This window comes from Rhinopithecus roxellana, chromosome 11 (genome assembly GCF_007565055.1).
Source record: "Rhinopithecus roxellana isolate Shanxi Qingling chromosome 11, ASM756505v1, whole genome shotgun sequence".
NCBI classification, from domain to species: Eukaryota; Metazoa; Chordata; class Mammalia; order Primates; family Cercopithecidae; genus Rhinopithecus; species Rhinopithecus roxellana.
The window spans coordinates 40183683-40199985 of NC_044559.1; the positions used below are offsets into that span (position 1 = coordinate 40183683).

At 45.8% G+C, this 16303-nt stretch overlaps 1 protein-coding gene across 8 annotated transcripts in view; it reads left to right on the plus strand.

Moving 5' to 3' along the window:
• The window catches only part of DENND10 (DENN domain containing 10), a 33906-nt gene that overhangs the window by 1078 nt on the left and 16525 nt on the right, over window positions 1–16303 (plus strand). For 2 of the 8 annotated variants that reach the window (XM_010375971.1, XM_030940808.1), the window contains exons 2-5: window positions 4297–4493; window positions 7225–7304; window positions 11990–12138; window positions 14368–14479. In XM_010375971.1, coding sequence (XP_010374273.1) covers window positions 4297–4493; window positions 7225–7304; window positions 11990–12138; window positions 14368–14479 — 538 coding nt within the window. Of the gene's footprint in view, window positions 1–1616; window positions 1974–3932; window positions 4494–7224; window positions 7305–11989; window positions 12139–14367; window positions 14480–16303 lie in introns of those variants that run through there. The other 6 variants (XM_030940810.1, XM_030940811.1, XM_030940809.1 and 3 more) reach the window with 6 other exon arrangements.

Consider the following 16303-nt stretch of genomic DNA (forward strand, 5'->3'; position numbering starts at 1 on the left):
ATTTTTCACTGCCTCAAAGCAGTGCGTTTATGTGGGAATCGCTTACTGTATTTCTTTCTTCTTTTTTTTTTTTAGGCAGGGTCTCCCTCTTATCTAGACTGGAGTGCAGTAGCGCAATCACCGCTGTCTGCAGCCTCCACCTCCCAGGCCCGAACTATCCTCCCGCCTCGGCCTCTGAGTAGCTGGGACCTCGGGCGTGCACCACCACCCGATTAATTTTTGTATTTTTTGTGGAGATGGGATACCGACATGTTATCCAGGCGGATTACTGTATTTATTTCTAACGTGATTTTCAAAGTGCTTCAAAACAAAACCTAAGTAACTTAGTTTCTCCAGAAGGTACTTTTGAACTAAGGCTAAGTTAAACTGTCTTTACTAATAGCAAATAAAAAGATGACATATGATCATGTTTTGAACTCAGCAGTTTTTTTATTATTCACATTAACATGAATTTAAAAGGGGTTTGCAGCCAGCCTGGGCAACGTGGTAAAACCCTGTCTCTACAAAAAATACAAAAATTAGCCAGGTGTGGTGTGCCTGTAGGTGGGAGGATTGCTTGATCCCAGGAGGCAGAGGTTGCAGCGAACTGAGATCATGCCACTGTACTCCAGCATGGGTGACAGAGCAAGATCCCCCACCCCATCTCAAAAAAAGAAATAAAAAAAAAGGAGGCCAGGCGTGCTGGCTCATGCCTGTAATCCCAGCACTTTGGGAGGCTGAGGCAGGTGGATCAATTGAGGCTGGGAGTTGATCAGCCTGGCCAATATAGCAAAACCCTGTCACCACTAAAAAGGCAAAAAATTAGCTGGGTGTGATGGTGCACCCCTGTAATCTCAGCTACTTGGGAGGCTGAGGCAGGAGAATCACTTGAACCTGGGAGGTGGAGGTTGCAGTGAGCTGAGATCACGTCACTGCACTGCAGCCTGAGTGACAGAGTGAGACTCTGTCTCTAAAGAGAAAAAAAAGTGTGGGTGTCTTTTTTAATATAATGATTTCTTTTCCTTTTGGCAGATACCCAGTAGTGGAATTACTGGGTGGAATGGTAGTTCTGTTTCAACAACAATTTTTTATTTGTAGTTTTTATTTTTTTATTTTTATTTTTATTTTTTTTGTTGAGACGGAGTCTGGCTCTGTCGCCCAGGCTGGAGTGCAGTGGCCAGATCTCAGCTCACTGCAAGCTCCGCCTCCTGGGTTTACGCCATTCTCCTGCCTCAGCCTCCCGAGTAGCTGGGACTACAGGCGCCCACCACCTCGCCCGGCTAGGTTTTTTTTTGTATTTTTAGTAGAGACGGGGTTTCACCGTGTTAGCCAGGATGGTCTCGATCTCCTGACCTCGTGATCCGTCCGTCTCGGCCTCCCAAAGTGCTGGGATTACAGGCTTGAGCCACCACGCCCGGCCCATTTGTAGTTTTTAGAGACAGGGTCTCTCTCTGTTGACTAGGCTGGAATGCAGTGGTGCATAGCTCATGACAACCTCTGAATTCTGGGCTAAAGTGATCCTCCCACCTTAGCTTCCTGAGTAGCTGGCGTAGCAGGATGAGCCACAGACAAAACTCCTCAGACACTGGATTAAAGAAGGAAGAGGATTTTTATTCGGCCGGGAGCATCGGCAGACTCGCGTCTTAAGAGCCGAGCTCCCGGCCGAATAAAAAACCTCTTCCTTCTTTAATCCGGTGTCTGAGGAGTTTTGTCTCCGGCTCGTCCTGCTACATTTCTTGGTTGCCTGACCGGGAAGCGAGGTGATTAATGGATGGTCGAGGCAGCCCCTTAGGCAGCTTATGCCTGCCCTGTAGAGCATCCCTTCGGGGTACTCCGGCCAGCTTGAGCCATGCGGATCCTGCGCTCCCGGGTAGGCATTTGCCCCGGTGGAACACCTCCTCAGAGCAGTGCACAGCAGGCCCCCGTGGAGGATCAACACAGTGGCTGAACACCGGGAAGGAACTGGCACTTTAAGTCCAGACATCTGAAACTTGGTAAGACTAGTCTTTGGAACTTGCCCACTCCATTTGAGTGGAAGCGTGGCCTGATCACCCACGGCTTGCCTGTACCGGCACTTTGGTTTTTGTTTTTGACTTGAATTGATTGCTTGATACTTTGGTTTTTGTTTTTGACTTGACTTGAATTGAATTGTTTGATACTTTGGTTTTGGTTTTGACCTGGCTCGGATTTCTGGATACTCTGATTTTGGTTTTGATTCTGGTTTGGTATAAACTGAAAAGGTGTATGTATGCCCTTTTTACCCGTTCTTTGTTTTGTGGTGTGCATGTGGTGTGAGCGTGGTGTTTTGTCTCGAGGAAACATGGGTCAGACACAAAGTAAGCCCCCTCCGCTAGGAACTAGGTTGAAAAATCTGAAGAAGGGATTTAATGGAGACTATGGGGTTACTACGACACAGGAAAACTTAGAACTTTGTGTGAAGTAGATTGGCCAACATTAGAAGTGGGTTGGCCATCAGAAGGAAGCCTGGACAGGTTCCTTGTTTCTAAGGTATGGCACAAGGTAACTGGTAAGTCAGGACACTCAGACCAATTCCCATACATAGACACTTGGTTACAACTGGTGCTAGACCCCCCACAGTGGCTAAGAGGGCAGGCAGCAGCAGTGCTAGTAGCAAAGGGACAGGCAGCCAAGGAAGGATCCCGCTCCACTCGCCGAGGGAAATCAACTCGTGAAGTTCTGTTCGACCCAACATCAGAAGATCCACTGCAGGAGATGGCACCATTGATCCCAGTGGTGCCCTCCCCTTACCAGGGAGAGAGGCTCCCCACTCTTGAGCCCACAGTGCTTGCGCCTCCGCAAGACAAACATATCCCTAGGCCGCCCAGAGTAGACAAGAGAGGAGGTGAAGCCTCGGGAAAAACCCCTCCCTTGGCAGCTGGTTTACGACCCAAAACTGGGGTACCAGAGAGTAACCAGTGTGCTTATTGTAAAGAAATGGGACATTGGAAGAACAAATGCTCTCAGCTAAAAGGAAAACAAGGAGACTCAGAGCAGGAGGCTCCAGACAAGGAGGAAGGGGCCCTGCTTAACCTGGCAGAAGGCTTATTGGACTGAGGGGGACCAGGCTCAAGTGCCCCCAAAGAGCCTATGGTCAGGATGACAGTCGGGGGTAAAGACATTGATTTTCTTGTAGATACCGGTTCTGAACATTCTGTAGTAACCACCCCAGTCACCCCCTTATCCAAAAAGACTGTTGACATAATTGGAGCCATGAGGGTTTCAGCAAAGCAAGCTTTCTGCTTGCCTCAGACTTGTACTGTAGGAGAACATAAAGTGATTCACCAGTTTTTGTACATGCCTGACTGTTCCTTGCCCTTGTTGGGAAGGGACTTGCTTAGCAAGCTGAGAGCCACTATCTCTTTTACAGAGCACGGCTCTTTGCTGCTAAACTTACCTGGAATGGGAGTCATTATGACCCTTACGGTACCCCGAGAGGAGGAATGGAGACTTTTCTTAACTGAGCTGAGCCAAGAGATAAGACCAGCTCTGGCTAAGCGGTGGCCAAAAGTGTAGGCGGAAGACAACCCTCCAGGGTTGGCAGTCAACCAAGCCCCCGTAGTTATAGAAGTTAAGCCTGGGCATAGCCGGTTAGGCAAAAACAGTACTCAGCCCCCGGAGAAGCTCTTGAAGGTATCCAGATCCATCTCAAGCACTTAAGAACCTTTGGAATTATAGTTTCTTATCAGTCTCCATGGAATACTCCCCTCCTGTCGGTTCCCGGTCAGGGAACCAAGAAACATCTCTCCCTGGAGAGAGCAAGTTTCGCTCTGTTGCCCAGGCTAGAGTGCAGTGGCGTGATCTTGGCTGACTGCAACCTCTGCCTCCCAGGTTCAAGCAATTCTTGTGCCTTAGCCTCCTGAGTAGCTGGGATTACAGGCATGCCCCACCACACCCGGCTAATTTTTGTATTATTAGTAGAGACGGGGTTTTTCCAGATTGGTCAGACTGGTCTCCAAGTCCCGACCTCAGGTAATCCACTCGCCTTGGCCTCCCAAAGTGATGGGATTACAGGCGTGAGCCACTGTGCCCAGCTGAAACTCTACCTTATCTCTAAGGCTGAATTTTCATTCATGGTTTGTTATAAAAACTTTTACTCAGGTGGCCTGTAATTCAGGATCATGACAGCTAGATAATTTGAGCAGTAGAGATAGGTGGGAATTTGGGGTCTCAAGTACTCTAAGTTGCTTTGTAAAATGGGGTGTTAAAACTGATTCCACTAAGTGTTTCTGAGTAACCAATCAATTCACTTCCTTGCTGCTGTTTGACATTCTCACAGTGACCATCTTTCCACCGTAGAAAAGGACACAAATGGAGAAGTTCTGTGGGTGTGGTGTTATCCTTCCACGACAGCCACATTAAGGAACCTGCTGCTGAGAAAATGCTGCCTTACAGATGAAAACAAACTTCTCCATTTCTTTGTCTTTGGTCAGTACAGAAGAACATGGTTTTATATCACAACAATTGAAGTTCCAGAGTCTTCCATTTTGAAAAAGGTATGATTGCATGAAGGTAAAAAAAAAAACCCAAAATAGGCTGGGCACAGTGGCTCACCCCTGTAATCCCAGCACTTTGGGAGGCCGAGGTGAGCGGATCATGAGGTCAACAGATTGAGACCATCCTGGCCAACATGGTGAAATCCTGTCTCTACTAAAAATTTAGCTGGGCGTGGTGGTGCACGCCTGTAGTCCCAGCTACTCAGGAGACTTAGGCAGGAGAATCGCTTGAACCCAGGAGGCGGAGGTTGCAGTAAGCCGAGATCACGCCACTGTACTCCAGCCTGGCGACAGACCGAGACTCCGTCTCAAAAAAAAAAAAAAAAGAAAATATTAAATATTATTTTCATTGGGAATATTCTCTTTCACACTTCACTCTCATTCATTCTGTAAATATTTATTATTGTCTATTATATGACAGACCCTGTAGTTGATATAATGGTGAGCAGTACAGCAATATGTGGTCTTTTCCCCTTTGTTTTTGTTTTTGTTTTTTTGAGATGGAGTTGTTCTCTCTTGGTCAGTCTGGAGTACAATGGCACAATCTCGGCTCACTGCAACCTCTGCCTCCCAGGTTCAAGTGATTCTCCTGCTTCAGCCTCCCGAGTACCTGGGATTACAGGCACCTACCATCACGCCTGGCTAATTTTTTGTATTTTTAGTAGAGACAGGTTTTACCATGTTTGTCAGGCTGGTCTTAAACTCTTGACCTCAGATGATGTACCCGGCCAGGATAAATTAAGAATTTAGAAAGGCAGGCCGAGTGCGTTGGCTCACGCCAGTAATCCCAGCATTTTGGGAGGCTGAGGCTGGTGGATCACCTGAGGTTGTGAGTTCAAGACCAGCCTGACCAACATGGAGAAACCCCATCTCTACTGAAAATACAAAAAATTAGCCGGGCGTGGTGGCGCATGCCTGTAATCCCAGCTACTCGGGAGGCCTGCGGCAGGAAAATCTCTTGAACCCACGAGGCAGAGGTTGTGGTGAGCCGAGATTGTGCCATTGCACTCTAGCCTAGGCAACAAGAGTGAAACTCTGTCTCAAAAAAAAAAAAAAAAAAATTTAGAAAAGATGTTTAAGGCAGCTCAAGTATGAAGTAGACTTTTCTTGGTGTGTTGTTTGTTATGAACAGTATCAGTGTGACATGTGGAAGACTAGGATGTGGTAATCATGGACTTTCCTAATCCCAAGCAACCAGCAGGTTTTTTCAAAGAATAGAATATTGGAACAAAGCGGCTGAGCCTCTGGCATGTACCCAGACAGACATTTTTTCCTGTTTTAGGGCTAATGTATAGCCAATAGTGGGACTCTCTGAAACATGACTGGAATACCAGCTTAAACTTAAGAAATTACATTTAAAATAGCAGGAAGGTAACAATTTAGAAACTGTAGAAGGCTTAAGACAAGGCAGATTCATAGTTACAAAATATAAAAAATATAAATTTGCAAGAAGATAGGTTGTGTGTGTTTTTTTTTTTAGATGGGAGTTTTGCTTTTGTCACCCAGGGTGGAGTGCAGCGGCATGATCTCGGCTCACTGCAACCTCTGCCTCCCAGGTTCAAGCCATTCTCCTGCCTCAGCCTCCTCAGTAGCTGGGATTATAGGCATGTGCCACCATGTCCAGCTCATTTTCTTTCTTTCTTTTTTTCTTTTAACTTCAATTTTTAATTTGTATTTTTTGAGTCAGAGTCTCATTTTGTCACCCAGGCTGCAGTGCAGTGGTGCAATCATGTCTCACTGCAGCCTTTATCTCCTGGGCCCAAGTGACCCTCCCACCTCAGCTCCCTGAGTAGCTGGGAGCACAGGCGTGCACCACCATGCCCTGCCAGTGTTAAAATTTTTTGTAGGGATGAGGTCTCACTCTGTTGCCCAGCCTGGTCTGGAACTCCTGGGTTCAAGTGTTCCTCCTGTCTTTTCTCCTAAAGTTCTGGAATTACAGGCATGAGCCACTGCATCTGGCCAAAAATATAGGTTTCAATATGTAATGAAATCTTTGGTTTATTGCTCAGTAAGTTCTTTTTATTTTATTTTATTTTCTTTTTTTGAGATGGAGTCTTGCTCTGTCACCCAGGTTGGAGTGCAGTGGTATGATCTCGGCTCACTGCAACCTCTGTCTCCCAGGATCAAGCGATTCTCATGCCTCAGCTTCCCAAGTAGCTGGGATTACAGGCATGCGCCACTATCTACTCTTCATTTTAAATGTGTCTCTTCAAAGTTTTGTATTTCTAAAATTCTGAATTTTGTCTCATTAGTGGAAATATTAGGTATATGATTATCAGAAATTTATAATAATAGAGGCATTTAGTAAATGAAGCTTCTTTTCTTTTTTTGAGACAAAGTCTCACTCTGTTGCCCAGGCTGGAGTGCAATGGCACGATCTTGGCTCACTGCAACCTCTGCCTTCTGGGTTCAAGCAGTTCCCTGCCTCAGCCTCCCGAGTAGCTGAGACTACAGGCTCTTGCCACTATGCCTGGCTATTTGTATTCTTTAGTAGAGACAGGGTTTCACTGTGTTAGCCAGGATGGTCTTGATCTCCTGACCTCGTAATCCGCCCACCTTGGCCTCCTAAAGTGCTGGGATTACAGGCGTGAGCCACCACGCCCAGCCGGTCTTTTTCTTTTAATACTGTATGTCTTAAACAAAAGGTTTGTTAGAATATAGTAATAAAAATTCTGCTAAAGCGTCTTTAAAAAGCGTGTGTTTTTTTTTTTTGTTTGTTTCTTTTGAACAGGTGACTCATTTTTCTATTGTTCTGACCACCAAAGATTTTAACCCAGAGAAGTATGCTGCCTTCACTAGGATATTGTGTAGGTCTGTATAAAAATTGTATTCAATGCTAATATACAAAATGAAGACCTTAATATAGTTAAATAGCAGATTTCTACACTGAGAAAGCAAAGTTCAGCCTTGTGTCTCCCCAACAAAGTCTTGAGTGGCCCTTCACAGACTGTAAAGAGGGCCTTTCTCTTTTGCTTTATTGATACTCCTCTTATTTGCATAAATGATCTAGGGTAAGAGAAGAAGCAGTTTGTGTAGCTATTGTAGCTCCTGGGTGTTCTGAGTCACTTCCTACTTTTGGTCTGTTACTTCTGTTCACTTCTAGTCTAGAATTCCCTTAGTAGGTTGGATAAGTTAAGTGCCTTATGACATGGTAAACTGGTTCGTGTGTGTCAAGGTCTGTGTGTGTAGTCATTTAGGGGAAAGAATCATGCCGAAGCACAAGAACACATTTCTTAGCTGGAATGTTGAGAAGCTAGGGAATTCTGATTAATTGGTTAGTCATGATTCAGCTAGACTGTTTTAGTTTCATCTCCATTGTTGAAAAATTTATCTAAAATGGCCTGGCATAGTCTCTCACACCTATAATCCCAGCACTTTGGGAGGCCGAGGTGGGCGGATCACGAGGTCAGGAGATCGAGACCATCCTGGCTAACACAGTGAAACCCCGTCTTTACTAAAAATACAAAAAATTAGCCAGGCGTGGGGGCGGGCGCCTGTAGTCCCAGCCACTCTGGAGGCTGAGGCAGGAGAATGGTGTGAACCCGGGAGGCAGAACTTGCAGTGAGCCAAGATCGCGCCACTGCACTCCAGCCTGGGCAACAGAAGGAGACTCCGTCTCAAAAAAAAAAAACTCAATAAATGGTTGCCTTTTGGCTGTTTTTGTGCATCAATGTATATACACACACCAGAAAAAGCAAAAAAAATAAAGAGAAAAACTATCATAAGACTATCTTCTCATTACCTAAGGGTTTCAGTTAGATTATATCTTGGTTAAATGAGATTTCACCATTTTTGCAGCCAGCCAGAATAAAAAAGCTTTCTGCTCTCATAAGAAATTCCAGGCGAATGTCTCACTGTGGATAAACAGCTGTCTGCTAATGTGGCACTTACACAAAGGGAGATTATTATTGCCAGAAAAGACGCTATCCAGAAGCCATAAACTGAAACACTACAGAGGTATTTTTGAACAAACATTGGACTCCTATTTCATTTGGTTGCTCAACTGAATTCACTGGGAAATATTCTGGAGTCCAAAAGGCAAAGTTGCTTCAGACCCCACTTCCTGCCCAGAAGGAGGCACAGATGGTTTCTCAGCTTCTGCGGTGCGTGGCATTGTAGTATCCCGGATTTCCTCTCCCGTCATGGTGCAAGAGAAGTGAGAACTCGGAGCTACTGCCAGCCGCCGCCTCTGCTTCCTGCCCCTTAATGCAGCACTATGCTCGCTCTTGCATGTATGCACGTCCAAGTATTTGTACACACACGCACACACAGGTCTGCATGTACATGCACACACTCATAGGCAAAGACTTCTTTTCTTTATGACAGTGAGGTTGACAGGGAGTTGCCTCCCTCCGTTTCTGGTGAGAGGAGCAGGCAGGCGTGCCTTCCACACACAGCTTGCTGCTCACAGCCGCAGTGGAAGCCCGCAGGAGGGAACCTCATTCCCTCTGTGGCTGCAGGTTCACTGCTGTGGTCCCCTTCAGCCTCTAGTCGCTTGCAGCTAGTGGCCCTGCTAGAGAACCGGGGTTTCATGCACACTTGCAGTCAGCTCTCCAGGCCAGGTGTGGCAGCCTATGGATGTCTATCTGAACAAGGCCCTCTGGGTCACACTGTGGGCTTTTCCTGTAGAGTGCTTTTGGGGGGATTTTCCCCTCTGTTTTCTCTCTCCTGGCCCAGGGTTGTCATGTAAGAAGTCATCTTATCCTACCAACCTTACGTTTCTCTTCTCTATTACTGTGTATTGTTTATATTTTATAATTTTTTTTTTTTTTGAGACAGTGTCACTCTGTCACCCAGGCTGGAATGTAATGGCGCCATCTCGGCTCACTACAACCTCCACCTCCTGGGTTTAAGCAATTCTTGTGCCTCAGCCTCCCAAGTAGCTGGAATTACAGGCGCCCACCACCACGCCTGGCTAATTTTTATATTTTTAGTAGAGACAGGGTTTCACCATGTTCACCAGGCTTGTCTTGAGCTCCTGGCCTCGAGTGAGCTTCTTGCCTCGGCCTCCCGTAGTGCTGAGATTATAAGCATGAGCCACAGCGCTCAGCCTCTATTTTAGAAAGTTAATGGCATTTTGCTTTTTTTGTTGTTGGTGGTAATAAAGCACACTTAGAAATACAGGAGATTATACAGTGAAAACTAAGCTCCCTCATCCTCCTGTTCCCAGACTCCAGTTCTACCTCCTGACCCCCACTCAACGTAACTCCTGTGACCTCCTTTTTTATATCCTATCAGAGAAGTTTTTCTCCCCGTGTGAACTTGTGTGTGAGTTCCTGGGTTTGAATGTATTTTATGTGTGTGAAAGTTCACCACATTCCTTGTTCTTTACCTTTTTTCCCTGAAGTTGTGAACTGAATTAGTAATATTTTAAAAACAGTGATGATTGACAAAAGGTGGCAAGCAGTTAAAACACTTGCTTTTTTCATTTAGTCTGTGATAAATATAATTTTCAAGTGATCTGTCTTGTTTTTTTTTTTTTTTTTGAGACGGAATCTCACTCTGTTGCCCAGGCTGGAGTGTAGTGGTGTGATCTTGACTCACTGCAACCTCCTCCTCCTGGCTTCAAACGATTCTCCTGCCTCAGCCTCCCAAGTAGCTGGGATTACAGGCATGAGCCACCAGGCCCAGCTAATTTTTGTGTTTTTAGTAGAGGCAGGGTTTCACCGTGTTGCCCGGGCTGGTCTCAAACTCCTGGCCTCAAATGATCCGCCCGCCTTGGCCTCCCAAAGTGCTGTGATTACAGGTGTGAGTCACCATGCCCGGCCCTCAAGTGATCTGTGTCAAATATGTTTTATTTTCTTCCCGATTTTCTATCCCACCAGCTCCTGAAAGGCCCAAATAGACCCAGTCATGTTTCTCAAGCAAAATTTAGTTTTCGTTGCTCACAGGAAGAGATTTCAAGGGGAAAAGACGGATTCCACATGTGAGCTATAAATGCATCCAGTTTCCTGTCAGCATTTTCTGGAAGCTTTAACTTGATGATGAATGTCTAATGTGCATTTATCATCAGAAACCTAAAGGAGTGTTGATTTTTTTTTTTTTTTTTTTGAGACGGAGTCTCTCTCTGTCACGCGGGCTGGAGTGCAGTGGCCGGATCTCAGCTCACTGCAAGCTCCGCCTCCCGGGTTCACGCCATTCTCCTGCCTCAGCCTCCCAAGTAGCTGGGACTACAGGCGCCCGGCACCTCTCCCGGCTAGTTTTTGTATTTTTAGTAGAGACGGGGTTTCACCGTGTTAGCCAGGATGGTCTCGATCTCCTGACCTCGTGAACTGCCCGTCCCAAAGTGCTGGGATTACAGGCTTGAGCCACCGCGCCCGGCCTGATTTCTTAATTAGCTAATTGTAGCTACCTCTGGGAACTCTAATGTATGGGTTCTACAACTAATTACTGCTTTCTCTGTGAACAGTGCATAAAACTCCTTTCTTGTCAAAGGAAATCTCAGTAATAAAACAGAGTTGCATGACTAAGAACCCCAGTTGGGAATGTGAGACACAGGATAAGTGCACAACATTCTTTTTTTTTTTTTTTGAGAGGGAGTCTGGTCACTCTCGCCCAGGCTGGAGTGCAGTGGCGCGATCTCGGCTCACTGCAAGCTCCACCTCCCGGGTTCACGCCATTCTCCTGCTTCACCTCCCAAGTAGCTGGGACTACAGGCGCCTGCCACCACGCCCAGCTAATTTTTTGTATTTTTAGTAGAGACGACGTTTCACCGAGGTAACACTACTTTCTACGTGAAAAGATTCAAGCATTCAGGCCAAGTGCGGTAACTCACGTCTATAATCCCAGCGCTTTAGGAGGCTGAGGTGGGTGGAGCACCTGAGGTCAGGAGTTAGAGACCAGCCTGGCCAACATGGTGAGATCCCATCTCTACTAAAATTACAAAAATTAGCGGGGTATGGTGGCGCACACCTGTAATCCCAGCTATTCGGGAGACTGAGGCGGGAGAAATGCTTGAATCCAGGAGGTGGAGGTTTCAGTGAGCCAAGATTGTGCCACTGCACTCCAGCCTGGGCGACAGAGTGAGACTCTGTCTCAAAAAAAAAAATAACAGGCCGGGCGCGGTGGCTCAAGCCTGTAATCCCAGCACTTTGGGAGGCCGAGACGGGCGGATCACGAGGTCAGGAGTTCGAGACCAACCTGGCTAACGCGGTGAAACCCCGTCTCTACTAAAAAATACAAAAAGCTAGCCGGGCGAGGTGGCTGGCGCCTGTAGTCCCAGCTACTTGGGAGGCTGAGGCAGGAGAATGGCGTAAACCCGGGAGGCGGAGCTTGCAGTGAGCTGAGATCCAGCCACTGCACTCCAGCCCGGGTGACAGAGCGAGACTCCGTCTCAAAAAAAAAAAAAAAAAAAAAAAAATAACAGTGAAGCATTCAGAAGGGCATAGCAAGGTGGCTTCGGATTCTTGAGAAAGCACCTGGACCAGCCTGGGTGCATATCTCCACGTGATTTATGCCAAATGGAAGCATAGTTGCTTTGTTGTTCTTTCTTACAGAATGTACCTGAAACATGGGAGCCCAGTTAAAATGATGGAGAGTTATATTGCAGTTCTCACAAAGGGGATATGCCAGAGTGAAGAAAATGGCTCTTTCCTTAGTAAGGATTTTGATGTCCGAAAGGCCTACCTGGCTGGCTCCATCAAAGGTAAGAAGGGAAAAAACAAAACCCATCCAATGACAAAATCCCCAAGCCAAGAACAGTCTCATTAGATCCTATTGTTCCTAATAGAGTAATTAGATAATTAGATTATCTAATTAGAATTATCTGATGAATAGATAATTCTAATCCTTCCATACGTTATTTTCATTTACATAATATTTTTCATATCATTTGTACACAAGAGGGTAACTTTAACCCCTGTATTTCCTTATTGAGTTAGAATTCTCTCACAGGAAAACAGATTTTTGTGGTGTTTGTTTCCATATTATTCTATTGGCTATTTTAGAAATGTTTTCTCACTGGTGAGCTGAATTTTGTGGCTCGAGGTCTTCATGGATTACATTTCTTTTCTTAGATCTTAGCAGTTGTCTCTGTCATCTGAAGAGCCCAAGTCCTTGACCCCAAGCTCCTAATTTAAGTTCCAGCTGGAAAATCCAAAATGCAGACAGCACAGGCCGAAGCCACAGACTTCAGTGTCCCTGAGCAGGAGGCGAGGGGAACTCTGAAGGCGAGGCTGCTCTCTTGTCATGTCCTCCCACAGTGCCCATCTGTCTTTTCTTTTGATCCCGCTGTTCTTTGAGTTTTCTCAGCATCCCTGTTGAGGTGTTAGGTGTTTGTCAGGCTAACTTAAGGACTTAAGTAATGATACTGGGGGACATGGTAGAGTTAATGGACTTATTTTTTTTCCTTTTGAGACAAGGTCTTGCTTTGTCACTGAGGCTGAAGTGCAGTGGTGGTACAATCACAGCTCACTGTAACCTCAACTTCCTGGGCTCAAGCAATCCTTCCACCTCAGCCTCCTGAGTAGCTGGGACTACAGATGCACACTACCATGCCCTGCCCAGCTAATTTTTTTTTTTTTTTTTTTTTTTTTTTTTGAGACAGAATCTCACTGTGTCACCCAGGCTGGAGTGCAGTGGCATGATCTCAGCTCACCACAACCTCTGCCTTCCAGGTTCAAGTGATTCTCGTGCCTCAGCCTCCCAGGTAGCTGGGACTACAGGCACCTGCCACCACACCCAACTAATTTTTTTTTTTTTTTTTTGAGACAGAGTTTCGCTCTTGTTGCCCAGACTGGGTGGTGCGATCATGGCTCACCGCATCCTCTGCCTCCTGGGTTCAAGTGATTCTCCTGCCTCAGCCTCCCTAGTAGCTGGGATTACAGGCATGTGCTACCATGCCCGCCTAATTTTGTATTTTTAGTAGAGATGGGGTTTCTCCATGTTGGCCAGGCTGGTCTGGAACTCCTGACCTCAGGTGATCCACCTGCCTTGGCCTCCCAAAGTGCTGGAATTATAGGTATGAGCCACTGCTCCCAGCCTAATTTTGTATTTTTAGTAGAGATGGGGTTGCACCATGTTGACCAGGCTGGTGTCAAACTCCTGACCTCAGGTGACCCGTCTGCTTAGGCCTCCCAAAGTGCTGGGATTACAGTGTGAGGCACTGCACCTGGCCCCATATATTTTAAAAATATTTTTTAGAGACAGAGTCTCCCTGTGTTGCCCAGGCTGATCTCAAACTCCTGGGCTCAAGTGATCCTCCCACCTTGGCCTCCCAAAGTGTTGGGATTACAGACATGAGCCACCCTGCACCTGGCAGACACTTTATTATTATTATTTTTTAATCAGGAAGTTTTAATGATACAGAAAGGTGCTGGTTCCCTTCACATCAATTGTTTCACTTTTTTGTGAATCTAGCTTCCTCTCTGCATCCCACCATAGAGTCTCTTGTGGGGCAGAGCACACGTCCTGGGAAGCCGACATAGGATAGATCCCCTCGTCCACCAAATAAAGTGTTTGTAAGCTTTACAACATTTGCCTAAATTCTCTGTATTAAAAATAATTTTGTAGGCCAGGCACTGTGACTCACACCTATAATCCCAACACTTTGGGAGGCTGAGGTGAGTGGATCACTTGAGGTCAGGAGTTCAAGATCAGCCTGGCCAACATGGTGAAATCCCGTCTCTACTAAAAATACAAATATTAGCTGGGCATGGTGGCTTGTGCCTGTAATCCAAGCTACCCAGGAAGCTGAAGCAGGAGAATCACTTGAGCCCAGGAGGCAGGTTGCAGTGAGCAAAGATCATGCCACTGCACTCTAGCCTGGGTGACACAGTGAGACTCTGTCTCAAAAAACAAAAAAGGAAAAAAAAAAAACCTTTATTTCCTTACATGATGTGTAATGCAGTAACATTACAATTTCTCTTTCTTGAAGACATTGTATCTCAGTTTGGAATGGAAACTGTTATCTTACACACAGCACTGATGCTAAAGAAAAGAATTGTGGTGTATCACCCCAAAATAGAAGCGGTCCAGGAGTTTACCAGGTATCATCTCTAATTATCAAAAAGTGTTAACTTTCTTGGCAGACAGTTTGCGGTACTAGATGTTACTGTGTGCTCTGTTCTGTTGCACATTTGCTATAAATAGCATGTAAAATACCACCTTTGGTCTGAAGTGTCTCTTTAGCTCTAGTAGTTCAAGGCCACTGATTTGGACTATTTATGACTATTTTAGAGCAGGGGGTTAGCAAACTTTTCCTTGCCAGACAGTAAATATTTTAGGTTTGTGGCCGGGCGCGGTGGCTCAAGCCTGTAATCCCAGCACTTTGGGAGGCCGAGACGGGCGGATCACGAGGTCAGGAGATCGAGACCATCCTGGCTAACACGGTGAAACCCCGTCTCTACTAAAAAATACAAAAAACTAGCCAGGTGACGTGGCGGCCTCCTGTAGTCCCAGCTACTCGGGAGGCTGAGGCAGGAGAATGGCCTAAACCCGGGAGGCGGAGCTTGCAGTGAGCTGAGATCCGGCCACTGCACTCCAGCCTGGGCGGCAGAGCGAGACTCCGTCTCAAAAAAAAAAAAAAAAAAAAAAATTTAGGTTTGTGAGCCATATGGTCACTGTCCCAACTACTCAACTGCCTGGGTAGCACAAAAGCAACCATGGATGACGTACTTAAATGACTCAGCATGGCTGTGGTCAATGAAACTTTATTTTCAAGGACAGGCAGCTGGCCCATGAGCCATAGTTTGCCGACCCATTTTAGGTAAATTGTTCCTTCTGTTCAATTTTATCAAAGACTCTTTTTTTTTTCTTGTTTTAATTAAAAAATGTTAGAGCAGGACAAAGACTTATTTTGATAGTACATATAGATTTTTAAAATTTTATTTTATTTTCATTTTTAGTAGAGATGGGGTCTTACTGTGTTGCCCAGGGTGATCTCAAACTCCTAGGCTCCAGTGATCCTCATGCCTTGGCCTCCCAGAGTGCTGGAATTACAGGCGTGAGCCACTGTGCCTGGCCAAAATACATATAGATTTTGTTATTGTTAATAATTTTTTTGCCAGGGAGTTCAGCTCAGGGCCAGGAGGTGCCTGCCCTGTCCCCTCTAACAGCCCCCCAACCTGCCATACATATTTTTAAAAAGTTTTTGTTTACTGAATCTAACTTGTTATTAGGTCCTTTTAAATTTTTTTCTTTTTTCTTTTCTTTTATATTTTTTGTCAGGATGGGGTTTCTGGGGTCTCACTATGTTGGCCAGGCTGGTCTTGAACTCCTGGGCTCAAGTGATCCTCCTGCCTCCGCTGAGATTACAGACATGAACCACCACACCCAGCCATTAGGTTTTTGTTTTTGTTTTTGTTTTTTTGCGACAGAATCTCGCTTTGTCGCCAGGCTGGAGTGGTGCAGTGGCGCAATCTTGGCTCACAGCAGTTTCCTGGGTTCAAGTGATTCTTCTGCCTCAGTCTCCCGAGTAGCTGAGAGTACAGGCACGCACCACCACGCCCAGCTATTTTTGTATTTTTAGTAGAGATGGGGTTTCGCCATGTTGGCCAGGATGGTCTTGATCTCTTGACCTCGTGATCCTCCTGCCTCAGCCTCCTAAAGTGCTGTGATTACAGGCATGAGCCACTATACCCGGCCAGGTCCTCTTTTAAAAGCAAGAGGACTTAGCATTCGTGTTGGGTTTGCTGTATGCCAGGCATTTTATAAGATACCTTAAATTATTGAATGTACTTATAACAAGAACCCTGCAAGGAAGTATTTTTACCCTGTTTTATGAGTGAGAAAATTAAGGTTGGCAGAGGATAGGTATAAGGTAATGAAAAGAACAAAGGCTTCATAGTCAGAAAGAACTTGAGTTAAAATCT